At 32.0% G+C, this 14,175-nt stretch overlaps 1 protein-coding gene across 1 annotated transcript; it reads left to right on the forward strand.

The window, feature by feature from the left end:
• Positions 1–1,947: 1,947 nt before the first annotated feature.
• Positions 1,948–13,188, forward strand: LOC139495448 (uncharacterized). The gene is given in 9 exon segments (XM_071283732.1): positions 1,948–2,040; positions 3,413–3,635; positions 4,510–4,761; positions 5,437–5,537; positions 6,573–7,113; positions 9,037–9,320; positions 9,945–10,140; positions 11,562–11,917; positions 11,920–13,188. Coding segments are annotated over 8 exon segments (2,544 nt in total). The 5' UTR covers positions 1,948–2,040; positions 3,413–3,469; the 3' UTR covers positions 12,568–13,188.
• Positions 13,189–14,175: the final 987 nt, after the last annotated feature.

Below are 14,175 nucleotides of genomic sequence, written 5' to 3' on the forward strand. Positions count from 1 at the left end.
TAAAAGAAAAAGTAGAATTTGCTTTTTTTCACTTCTGGGAAAATTCATGTAAAAAATCATACTGGGGATTTTGATAATAAAAAGATATTCAGATGGTGTTTCTCAGGTTTAAAGATGTTCAATGTAGAATTATGTTTGTTATTATTGAAATTTTTCAGAAATTTGCACCCCCTATTTATAACAAAAAAATTGCCATTTCGAAAGATTATACTACATGTATATTGAATATGCCTTTTCAATGGTGGATGGGTCAGTTACATGTATCATCCTTAATGTCAGCCTAAAGCTACGATTACCTCTTGATGTTGATAGGGGTAATAAGTGGTTGAACCATAATTTTTATAAGGGGGTCCAAATGACTGCAAAAGAGGGGGGCCCGGCTCCAGTCATATTTCAATGCTTCCCAATATAATCAACCAAATTTTTCCACAAATGCCCCCTACCTCTGGGATTTTAACATATATTGAAAAGACCTACACACATTAATATTAATCTAAAATTTATAATTGCATTTGATTTTTTTTTCATTTAGGAATATGTCGAACATGTAGAGGAGGTATTCCAAACCTTGACTCAATGTCGTTTGAAGATAATGATGTACATGTAAGTTTTTCTGGAAGGTCTCCAAAAACTAGAAATAACTTTTATATATGCATAAGATGAGAACTTTAATCTTTTATGAAAATTTTATGTACGCATAATCATATATGTATATATTTAGCATATAAAATTAAGAATGGAAATGGGGAATGTGTCAAAGAGACAACAACCCGACCAAATAAAAAAAAACAACAGCTGAAGGTCACCAACAGGTCTTCAATATATATATATATATGTTATGAAATTTCAATTATTTGTACAAAAATTAAGTGGTAAAATATGGTCTCACCCAGCACACCTATGCATTGCTTTTTTTAGTGTTCAGAGTTTAATTTATTGAATGAACAAAGTACTGTAACTTCTGTAAGTGTGGAAATACTTGCAATGTTTATTAGTGCGAGAAATATGATACAGTTGTAATCAGAATAATTTAAACTCACATATTGGATTTTTATATATGAATAATAGAGCATGATTTCTTTTCTCTCATTTTGGTGTAAAATAATGAAATCACAATAATAAATCCAAAACAATAACTTCTGAATTTACAGTGATATATTTATATATCAGAAATTTGTTTGTAGTACCTATTTACAAACAGTATTTGCATAAACACTGTTTTATGTTTTAATCTTATAGCACAAAGAACAACCATTTGGAGGCTTTGAACAGGTTTCAACTAGTGCATCATCTGCTAAAGAAGAGTTTGACCCTGAACAAAGTAAAACTGTAAATGTAAGTAGTATAACTAACTATTTATAATTTATGTTCCGTAATCTTTTCCGAAATTAAGACATTTTTTTCCCGAAATTGATCTGACTCTTATTTAGTTTGCTTATCTTCCTAAGTTATATTTAGAAACAAATAGATTGTTGAAACATATTGTATGACGTCCATAAATGTTTTGCAACATTAGGAAACAGTTTTTCATATTAAGAATAATGGATCCAGCTGTTCTGTAAATATTTGGTTTGATTTGAGAAGTTTCCTGCCAACTTGTTTACTTTAGTTGTTAGAATCAACAGAAGTTTGTTTGTAAAAATTATTATGTGACATGTACATGTTTGTGAGTTATAATGATACCTGAAATAAATGTTGTCTTTCATGCACATACTGGCATTATCTGAAGTTAGCAATTATATAAGTAGGAAATGAAAAATTTAACTGTGGACATGGTAGACAAAATTGAGAAGAGTTTTTATTTTTGCATTTAAAAAATTAACAACACCAACACATTGGGTATTGAACACAAAAAACATGTGCAACAGCTTTTTAGTTATTATTGCTGTAATATTGGTTACATTATTTTAACTCATAATATCAGATTGATATTTTTATATGTTTTAGACTATTTAAAACAGAAAGAGAATAAAACTGGAAGACACGAGTATTTAAACGCACACATGCAAGACAGCCGAGTCCCTATCTGATGATGAATCGGTATGTTTAGCTGAAATAAAAAAGAAGATGTGGTGTAATTGCCAATGAGATAACTCTTCGGAAAAGACCAAATGATACAGGAAATAACAACTATAGGTCACCAATCAGCAAAGCCCATACGACATACGTCAGCTATAAAAGGCCCCTAAATGACAAATGTTAACAATTCAAACAAGAAAACTAACAGCCTAATTATGTACAAATAAATGAACAAAAAACAAATATGTAACACAGCAACAAACAACAACCACTGAATTACAGGCTCCTGACTTGGGACAGGCAAATACATACATAATTTGGGGTAGGATGGGGAAAAAGGGGGGGGGGGTTGGTAAACATGCTAGCGGGATCCCATCCTCCCCTAAACTTGGACAGTGGTGTAACAGAACAACATAGGATTGAACTATAAAAATCAGTTGAAAAGGCTTAACTCATCAGATATATACAAATAGAAATACATCTAACAAAAACAGAGTGAACATAGCTTGGCACTTATACATCCCAACAACAAAAAGACCATTAGTACAGATGTGAGAGTACTCACACTTACTGGTAGCTAGTTCAAAATGACAAATGTAAAACAATTCAAACGAGAAAACTAACGGCCAAATTAATGTACAAATAATTCTGATATTATTTGCATATTAGGGAATACGTTCATATGATTGGTCGAGAAGATTCCGGTCGTCACTCTTGAAGTTGTTTATTTTTTCGATAGACGACATTGACAGAACTACTTTTTTTGTAACCAATGGCGGCTAAAATAATACTTATTTTCACTTATCCGTGTTGTTAAAGAATTTTAAGGATTAAATGGCTTTAAAAAGGAATTTATTGGTGTATAAACTGGACCAAGTCACTCACAAACATATCATAAAGTCCTTTGGACTTTATTAGTAAGTGAATTGGTCCCCTTTATACACCAAAAAATTCCTTTAAAAAGGCGTTTAATCCTATAATAAATGAACAAAAAATAATTAATATATAACACAGCAACAAACAACAACCACTGAATTACAGGCTCCTGACTTTGGGACAGGCACATACATATATAATGTGGCAGGGTTAAACATGTTAGTGGGATCAAGTCTTCTGTTTAGTTATGTTAAGAATTTTAATATAGAATGGAAAAATACTTTAAAATAATTTAAAACAGGAACAAACAATAAAAGCTGAAAATGAGCAAAACAAACCCACACAAAAACTGTAGTGGGCTAGAATGCTCATGAAGAGTAAGCAGTTACTGCTCCACTAGTGGCACCAGTTCTGCTACTCCTTAAAATGAACAGATGGTGATGACAATATATGAATTGATTAATACTTTCTAAATGTGTATAGATTAAAACTTGAACATTCTTTTATTAACTTTCAGTTCCTAGACTCACAGTCACAAAGTTTGTCACAAATTTCTTCTTGGAGTCAGGAAAATATGGAAACATCTTTATCTGACCTAAATAAAGGAATTGACATCATAAGTAGAGGCCATTCAAGTCCTGTCAAATTTCAAGTGAGAAGTGATATAAGTAGCCTAAAACCTTCCACGAAAAGAACTGTGAAACGTAAAGTAGTTTCAGCCATTGACACTGTCCTTAATGGTAAGCTCATTTATTTTTATTAAATAAATTATTATGAAGCTGACTCTCACTGATAAAAATAATATAGAGTTATGTCCCTTTTTAACTTGATATGACAGCCATTCTCATATATTATATTTTACTTATATATTATAAACAAATTATACATAAACACATGACATGATATAACTTATTAAATTTTCTTTTAAATGCAATTGCAAGGAAGGACAATAACAATTTACAGTCATTCACTGTTCAAAACACTTTTGAGAATGAGTTATCTCCCTTAGTAAATGACCATTTTAGCAAAAATGGCAAGCCATTAACAGTACTATGGTTTGAAAACTGTAGACTATTAAATTAATCTATAAATTTAAAAATAAGAATATGTGGTAAAATTACCAATGAGATATATTGCCATCCAATACCAAATGTCATATATGATCAATTATAGATCACAGTATTGGCCTTCAACCTGGAGCCTTGACTCACATTGCAAGGTAAAATATAAAAGGACCCAGAATGACCAGTGTAAAATAATTCAAAAGATACAATCCAATTGCCAGATGTACATAAAAAATTAATAAGGAGACTGTTGTTCTGTATAATTGCGCCCCTTACAAGTGGTGAATATCCAAAATTGTAACCTTAAAATATAAAAAAGAAGATGTGGTGTAACTGCCAATGACACGACTCTTCACAAGAGACAATATGACACAGAAATTAAATACTATAGGTCGTTATACAGTCATTTCATTTTTACTGTGCCCTCAGTAAAAAAACTTTGAAGGGTTAAACATTTGGAATATTTACTTTGCCTGAGCATGCTGAGGGTCATAATTGTATAATAATATTCATAACATAAAAATCACTAACTGAATTGGTTTCTCTTCAGGTATAGCTCCAGGTCAAAGTCAGGCACTTTTTAAGATGATTCAAGATAAAGACCCAGAATCTGCTAACTCATCTGAACTTCAAGAGATCATTGTAAAGATTCATCAGGAGAGTACAGACAGAAACACAAAACAGCAACTTTTGTCATTGATTGCCTTGTCACATACTAAGAAAGATCTTCAACAGCTTATACATGGGCTGACAGTGTATGCAATAAATGAAGCCAGGAAACATGCTAAAACTAATGGTCATGGTAATTTTAATATCCACACATTATATATTTACCATAACTTGAAGTTGAAAAATTATTGAGATTTTCAATTCATTAATAAAAAATAGAATAATATTTTTTGCACAAAAAGATTTACTTACTCTATTATAGAGCATTTCTTAAAGATTATGGTCACAGTTAAAAACAACAACAGCTAAGTTAATTTCAGTCAGACACAGCTTTTTCCCATAACTCAAAAACTGTATCTTGATCTTGACCAAAGGTCAGATGTTGAGAGTTAAGGTCACAGTAAGAAAACTATAATAACAATTGTTTCTAGGCATTACTGCATTGTTTTATTCCAGAATTTGACCCCCAAAGGTCATATCATTTAGGTCAAAGTCACATTCAGAGAATGATTTTAATCATATTTAGTCCAAGTACTTACTCCTTTTGATTATAATCATCATTCTTTGTTTATTGATTTATTGATACAAATGTTATTATCATAAAAAAAAAAGAAATTGCAAAATGTTCTAAGTAAGCATATGAATACCTTTTGGCAGAATAAATTGTTTTGAATATGTTAACTACCAGATTTGTTTCTTTGCCTTATGGAATGTAAGGAAACAGTAATATGCAAACTAAAATGTTATGAAAATAAAATGTCTTAAGTCTTTCCACTAGTGATTTATAAAAATATTTGCTTTTATTCAGGTGCTATAATACCTAAACAGCTCCCAGTCTTTCGACATAGGAGGGATAAAGACAAGTTAGACCATGCCTTAGATTTTTTCTTCAGTCCATCATTTCACCAGGTAAAAAAATATTGATATTGATGAAACTGAATATTCTTACCGTACACAACCTGAGAATATGCATGAGGGAAATTAGTCTTGGTCCAATGATTTCAAGGGAGATAATTGAACTATTGAGTTTAATATTGCAATATGTAGTAACAGGTCTCGTAAGTGCAACTTCTTATTAACAGCTTGATCAATATTGATGAAACTTTACACACTTGCAGTACATAATCCGAGAATGTGCATAAAGGGAAAAAAACCTGGTCAAAAATATTTCAAGAGAGATAATTGAAACTAATTTAGTTTATTGAAGTTTATGGGTAGTTGGGATATCATTTTAGTGAGTTCTATGCAACTCTTAGAATGCCAGATATTATCCACACAGGTATGTGTCCATTTGTGTTTAAATTTTTACCTTAAAAGCAGGGGTATATAGTGATAGGGAAGTCCATCAATCTGTTTGTTCGTCCGTTCATTCGTCTGTCCATTCGTCCCAGATACTTTGTATCTGCAACTCCTTATTAACCACTTATCTGAAAGAAATGAAACTTTCTCAGATTCTTTATGATATAATGCCATTGTGCACCTCCTTTTTTGTTTTTGTTTAAATTGATTTTTGGGGTTTCCAATACAATAACATGAACTTTGCAAGATGCAGGGGTATAATTTTGTGAAAATAGTGCTCTTACACTATAATTTTGTTAATCAAACTTTGATTAAGATACTTTAGATATTTAAATGTTTTTTTTCTATGAGAAAATGGGCTCATAATATTCAGCTGCAACTGCAACTGTTGGTCAGTGAAACTTCTCTGAAACCATAAAACAGAATATCATGAAACTTTATAGATGATTAGGACTTTTTGTTAAGATTTGTATACACACACAGATTTTGATCAACTAACTTTTTGTATGAGTTATGAGTCTTTCAACTATTTAATCTGATAAGATTTGTTTGACCAGTGACAATTATTTGGGCATGGTAATGCGAGTTTTCTCTTTAAGGTTCTTGAATTATCTAATAATAGCTTAAACCTTTTTTGATTTCTAGGTCTCATCCTTTGGTGTAAAGGAAATGAAGTTGGACAATGGAAATACAGTAACAATACCTGAAGTAGTGAGAACTGCATGTCATGCCACTCTTATAAACGTGTATACAAAATTTTGTACAGAAACTGAATTCCTGCCTTTATCAAGATCCACTTTATTCAAAATTCTAAATGCATGTCCATCTTCAAGACGAACAAACCTGAAAGGCCTCGACAATTGTTCCGCTGATGGTGGTGCATCATATGAGACATTGTTAACAACAGTCAAGGAAATGGGTAACTATGTTGTTGATGAGGAAGTAGAGTTGCGTGACTGCAAGGACAGTTTAAATGCCAGTAAAATTTACTTGAAGACAGACTTTAAAGCACACCTCAGGAAATGTGATAAATGTCCAGATCACTGTATCAATTATTCTTTGAGTGATCCAACAGACCAACATCTACAACAGCACTGTGTCCACCATCAGCATGACATGGTATGTGAGAGATGTAATTTACTTCCAAAAGCAGTCTCCACCATCAAAAGACGTCTTTCTGAATTAGGTATTTATTGCAACCTTAACAAATTTAAATCACTGTTTATTTTGTAATTTGATTTGAATAGATAAACTTGTCTCAGTTTATGCATTAGGTGCACATTACTGTTCAATATAAAAAGAGAACAATAATACTAGTGTTTTTCATTATTGCTAGTGTCATCAAATAATAAAACATAGTACTGAAACGTTTTCGCTCTGTGTTGCTATAGCGTTTTCGTTACCCTGAAGTGAAACTCTGACCCACTGACAAAACTAGACAATTCGCCAGACAAACTAATACTCGGCAATAAATACTGTTTCAACTTGAATGACTGCTCCCTTAGGTGTATTTAAAGATGCGTTGATTCAGAAGATAGAAATAAATAATTCGTTTAAAGTTAATGATTTAATGAAGTGTTACTATCATCAGTTATATATATATATATGTAATTCAGACAATTTCAATATTGTATCTCTTTTTAAATCAGATCAACACAATAAATAACACTTAAATAGTATGCAAGCTAGTGAGTACTCTGGTCAAGTTCTATATACACATATATTAAATAAACAATCTTATTAACAAGTAATTATAGAAATCTCTATAATTATATAAGTTATGTCGACTTCTCAAATGTATAAGTTGCGACTCCGGGTTTTACAGTACTTTTTGTGAATATTCGACTTCGTAATATATACGTAAAGGATCGTTAGTAATTGCAGTTTCTATACTATTGGTATATCGAGTAAATAATACAAGAATAACTTTAACTGTTACTTTCTCTGAAGAAAAACTATATTGACGTGTTATTGAATAGCGACTTTAAGACTCGAGACTGCGTCGGTGAGTCTCTGTATAAAATATGGAATATTTTATATTTCTGTACTTTTCAGTATATAACTTTTTGTACGTCTAATGATCTCTAATCTTTAGAGTCTCTTATAATATAAAATTATAAATCTATGCTTTACATAAAGTAAAAATCTGACAAAATATTTCCTAACCTTTTAAAAGTGCAAGACTCAAATTGTAAGTTACAGTGAAAAAGGATTTATTATTAGGCTTGTGATTGTAAGCAACCTTTTGCCACGGTAGTCCGATCACGACTAACGCGCTCACTGGTAGTGCAATATATATACAACAAAAAGACTTAAAAGACTTCATATTGACGTCAAAAGCGACTCGAAAGACTCTATTTCAACGTAATATTGCCGTTCACGACAGTGCACTTTGACGGTTTACGGTAAAGCGACTCAAGTAAACATGGCGGACATACAAGGAAAAAAGAGAGACTCTGAGTCTCTAGAAACTTGACCAGGTTAACTAATTCACTCATTATAATTATATATAGAGATTAAAACAACATAATACAATCATCAAGAAATATATAAAGGTAGGTCCAGTATAAGGAAATTCTGTATTTACACTACAAAAATAAATAGAAAGGCGACTCAGTTTCAGGTGGGACTTGACGTTATTTTTATCTTTGCTCAAGTTACTGTTCATAACACAATGTGATTAAGTATTAAATATCTAAGATGACTTATTCTAATAAAAAGAAACATATTCAAAAATTTATAAGTATCCAATACGGTTAAACAGAGATTTAACTTGATAAAAAGTGAAAAAGGGGGAAGGGACACAAACTGTTGGATAACGAGGCCGAAATCCGTTACAGTACGATTATAATCATGATTTTTAAGTTTTCTTTGATTTAGAAAATACACTTTCTTGAAAACAAAGAAAAAGTTAATAAAAAGCAAGGAATTGAATTTTTTAATTTTTTTTCAAAGAGACAACAACCCAACCAAAACATACAAAACAACTCAAGGCAACCAATGGGTCTTCAACATGCAAGAAATCCTGCACCCAGAGGAGGTCTTAATCAGGCCCATATCTATTTTACTAAAGGCATATTATATCTAGTTGACATTATTTATTTTGCAGACATACCAGATGAAGTTAGAAATGATCTGCTGGCCAGTATAGATGTAGCTGAGGCTAAGATTCTTGAATGGAAGAGTCATATTGTAAGAGGTGTCAACCAAGATCTAGCAAGGATCCTACTATTAGAGGAATTGAAAGATGGAGAATGTCTCATAATCATGGACTGGGCTATGAAATTCCTTCCTTTAGCATTTCGTGAGAAACAGAGTGATTGGTTTGGCCAAAAAGGAGTTAACTGGCATGTTTCAGTGTGTATTTTTAAAGATGAAAATCAGAATTTAATGGTAATTTCCTTATTCAAAATGCATATAGTCAGTTGAACTTCATAGACCTCACCTATGTTTTATTTCATTTTTTTTCCTTTGTGGTGTGATTGCCAATTATAGACAATTCTCCATCCAAGACCAATTGTTGTTAATGTAAGCAATTAAAGGCTACTATAGCCTTTAACAGAGTCTTAGCCACCTCAGCAAAATATGCTGAAAAGGGTCCCAATATGGCCAATGTAAAACAATTCAGAGGAGATAAACAAACTGTGTGTTTAAAAAAAAAATCAAGATTATTGTAGGGGCCAATTTCAACAAAATTTTGAGAAACCTATGAATACATGCATGTAATAAACTACCACATTTAAGGTTGATGACCCCAGTACCTATTAAAAATGGTCACCACCAATAACTATTGCTTAAATTTGTCAAAAATATCAGATAAATGATATATTAAAGCACCTTTGTTTGTCTCACACAAAATATGTATGTGTGTTGCCTAGTAAAATTTAAAAATATTGCTATAAACTGGCAGTTTTTATTCAATACTATCGGTGAAAGATTACAAGCTCTTAGGAGCCTCTTTATAGAATTATCTTTTTAGTAAAATATTTTTTTAGATTTCTTTTATTTTACTTGCAGCAAAGAACATATACACATACAATGGATGCAGTTAAACAAGATTGGGTTGCAGTAGCTTCCGTGTTAGAGAACACTTTAAGAACAATAAAAATTCAGCTTCCCAGAATCAACACAGTATACTTGAGAAGTGATAATGCAGGATGCTACCATTGTGGCAGTCTTTGGTTGGCTATACCTAAGATCACTGAAACAACTGGTAAGAGAAATAATGTCATTTTGCACTTAAATTCAGATAGACAAACTCCACAACACTATAATCATCTACTTTAAAAAGCTGGGTTTTAAAGTATATAATTTACTTTAAAATCCCAGGGTATAAATACCATTTATAATTTCATTGGTAATCTATTATACACTATAAGAATAACCAGTGTCTATCTGTGCATGTATGAGAACCTTGCAAGGTACGCACATACAAAATAAAGTTAACCTATTACTAATATGCTGCCAGATCACTATATCCATAAGTCTTGCTTTTTTGGACAGAAATCGCAGGTAACACAAATTATTATGTCACACAATGCATTGCCTATATTTTTAGTGATACAGTCAGTACATTGATATTTGAAATTATCATATACTTAGACTAAATAACATATGATTTTAACCGTTTGATAATAGCATTAAATTAAAGTTTTTCCATATTTTTCGATTTGGTGCTTAGCGGGCTGAAATGAAAAGTTTATCACATGCTTCGATTGTTATCACATGGCTTACCGTAACGTTATCACATGGCATTCCGGTGATACTCGGCAAATTCCGGAAAATACACCTCAATGCTACGTTTACATTGAAAAACATTACAAATAGTGTACAAAACAATTATTTAAATACGGTAAAGTATATTGTGTAATATAATTAAGTTAAAAAAAATTTAAAAAAAATAAATGCATTTTTTCATTTTTTCTGAAACATAATTTAGAAAGTTACTTTAAAAAAAAAAGACTTTTCCAAACAATGTTCATTATGTATATTGTTGAATTATTTTCTTTGTCGATTCGTCCATATAAATTTTTTTTTCTCTCTTTTGAGGCATATGATAGAAAGAGTTCATATTGAATGTATCAAATTTTGGGTCCGACGTCCGTGAACTTTTTACTCTTTCAACTTCTTTTCGGGAACCACGTAAAAGGATCAATATATGAATCTGTTATTTTTCTCTACTGTTGAAGCATATGATAAAAAGATCATAACATGTCATTTTTCATATCGCATGTATTATCAGCCCTCGGTCAATATCAACCCTCGAGCCATGCGGCTCTTGGGCTGATATTGAACCTAGGGCTGATAATACATGCGATATGAAAAATACCATGTAATAATCTGATAATATAAGCCAGTTGGATCAAAGGGAAATATACAAATTGCCAGAAATAACCGTAATATATATATAGCTAGTTCATTGATGACTTTAAAAGTGTTATTTGTTTACATACAAGTGTCTCAAAATTTGAACTATCATCTACTGCATACTATACTATAAACACATAATATGGAGATATTTATGCTTAGAAAATTTGTGTGGAAGTTCTCTGTTATGTTGAAGGCTTGTCAACACAATTCAACTCTGGTGTCATTAAGTTGAATTAATGTACATGTATATTTTTATTTTTTTAGGCATAACAATTGCACGGTATGACTATAGTGAGCCACAAAATGGTAAATCATATTGTGACGCAAAGATTGCCCATATGAGAGGGAAAATCAGAAGATCAGCTGCATCTGGTAGTGATGTTTTAACTGCCTCAGATATGAAAATGGCCATTGACAAACATGGTGGAGTAACATCCTGCCAAGCAGCATATGTAGCTGTAGATCCTAATTCTCTCGTTAAGAAGATCGCCTGTCCTATTAAGGCAATTACAAAGATTTCAAATGTCAGATTCAACAACGATGACACAATAACAGCCTGGAAGGCATTTGAAATTGGAAATGGGAAGAAGATTTCTATAAATAGTACTTTAAATGATGTAGAATTGAATGTTGATCCCATGCAAACTTTACAATTCCTACACAACCTGATGGTATTATAAAAAAACCAACTATGCCAAAACAGACAGATTCAGAGTCATTTAACATCAGTTGTCCAGAAATTGGCTGTATACTGTATTTTGAATCGTACAGTGACATGAACAACCATTGTCTGCTAGGCAACCATGAACACCAAGATCATAAAGGAAGCACCTTTAATGATATTAAATTAAGATGGAAGGAGTCGTGCTTTAACCTAACTGAAGACACAATCAAATTCAGATGTGAGACTGGGTTAAAGCAAGGCTCCAATGAACAAATAATGGGATGGGCCTTAAAGAAGGAAAGAAAGGTTGTAAGATTTTCAGACAATGTAAAATCTTACTTGAGCAACATTTTTGAAGAAGGTGAAAGAAGTGGAATTAAAGCTAATCCTTCAACTGTTGTCAGGAACATGAGAGTGGCAAGGGATGAAAATGGAAACAAAAGGTTCACCCCTAAAGAATATTTAGAACTTGGACAGATTGCATCCTTTTTCTCCAGATTGGCTGTTATGCAGAGATGTAAAACACCAATTGCAGATATTGACCAAGATCTTGATGCTGTTATTCTTGCTTTAAACAAGGCTGATGCAGTTGAACAATTATTGTGAAAAACTTTTTTAATCATGTAGTTTAGGCCCCTAATTTGCTTGTGCCATATTTTTGCTGTTAATCACTTTTGGTTAGATAACATGCTATGATAAATCAAAGTTTAATGTTTTTTTTCTGAAATACTGATCCATGGAGCAAAACTATTTACCTTCTTTTTTTATATTTAAAAAAACTCTAACCTAATTCACAGAAGAAATTCATGAATAAAAGACAAGCCAAATACAATGAATATGGGCACTCTGCCTTTTAAAAATAGTAACTTGTTTATTTAAAAAAATACACCTGCTTTTAAGTAAAACAAGTCTATAATGAAACATTTTTTTATCTACAATAGTGTATTTGTTTGATTTTCCATCCCACATCAAGTTTAAGTTTTTGGTCAAGGTGGTTTTTGATGAAGTTAGAGGCACATCAATTTGAAACTTAGTACACATCTTCCTCATGATGTGATTTTTGTGTCGCCTTCATCTCAAGTACAGTTAATTAATGCTTGTGGTATACAATGCTTTTTTATACTTTCAACATAAATTATATTATGAACACTAGAACAGGCGAGACATTTCAGTGTGTCCACTCTTGTTCAGAATTCGTTTTTTTTTTTTGGGGGGGGGGGGGGGGGGTGTATATATCTGATAAGTCTCGTATACATGCACAACATCTTCCTAATGGATGGACCAATATTGATAAAACTTGATACGATTGTAGTACACAACCTGAGGATGTTCATGAAGGAAAATATTTCTCGTCGAAATTATTTCAAGGGAGATAATTGAATTGACTTTGTTAAATATAGCAATAAATGGCAACAAGTCTTGTAAGCACACCTTCTTCTAAATGGATTAATCAATGTTGATGAAGCTTTACACAGATGTTGTATACATCTTTAGACATGAGGAAGGAGGATATTTCTTATCAGATGTTTTTTTCAAGGGAGATAATTGAAATTATTAAGTTTAAATATCACAATATGTGGCATTAGGTCTTGTAAGCACAACTCCTCCTAAATGACTGTAGCAATATTAATGAAACTTTACACAGTTGAAGTACATGACCATAAAATGTGCATAAAGGAAGATATTCGTGATCTGAAATATTTAAAGGGAGATAATTAACTTACTTGATATAGATGTAGTTACTTTATTTTGTTTCCATATACTTCCTTAAAATATGCAAGGGGAGATAACTCTAATCATTTTTAGCTCACCTACCCGAAGGGACAAGTGAGCTTATGCCATCACTTGGCGTCCGTCGTCGTCCGTCGTCTGTCGTCGTCGTCCGTCGTCGTCGTCTGTCGTCGTAAACTATTTCAAGAATCTTCTCCTCTGAAACTACTGGGCCAAATACTTTCAAACTTTAACTGAATGTTCCTTAGGGTATCTAATTTATAAATTGTATCCGAAGTTTTGATCTATCAACAAACAGGGTCGCCATTGCTAAAAATAGAACATAGGGGTCAAATGCAGTTTTTGGCTTATAACTCAAAAACCAAAGCATTTAGAGCAAATCTGACATGGGGTGATATTGTTTATCAGGTCAAGATCTACATGCCCTGAAATTTTCAGATGAATCAGACAACCCGTTGTTGGGTTGCTGCCCCTGAATTGGTA

Source organism: Mytilus edulis, chromosome 11 (assembly GCF_963676685.1).
Source record: "Mytilus edulis chromosome 11, xbMytEdul2.2, whole genome shotgun sequence".
Taxonomy (NCBI): Eukaryota; Metazoa; Mollusca; class Bivalvia; order Mytilida; family Mytilidae; genus Mytilus; species Mytilus edulis.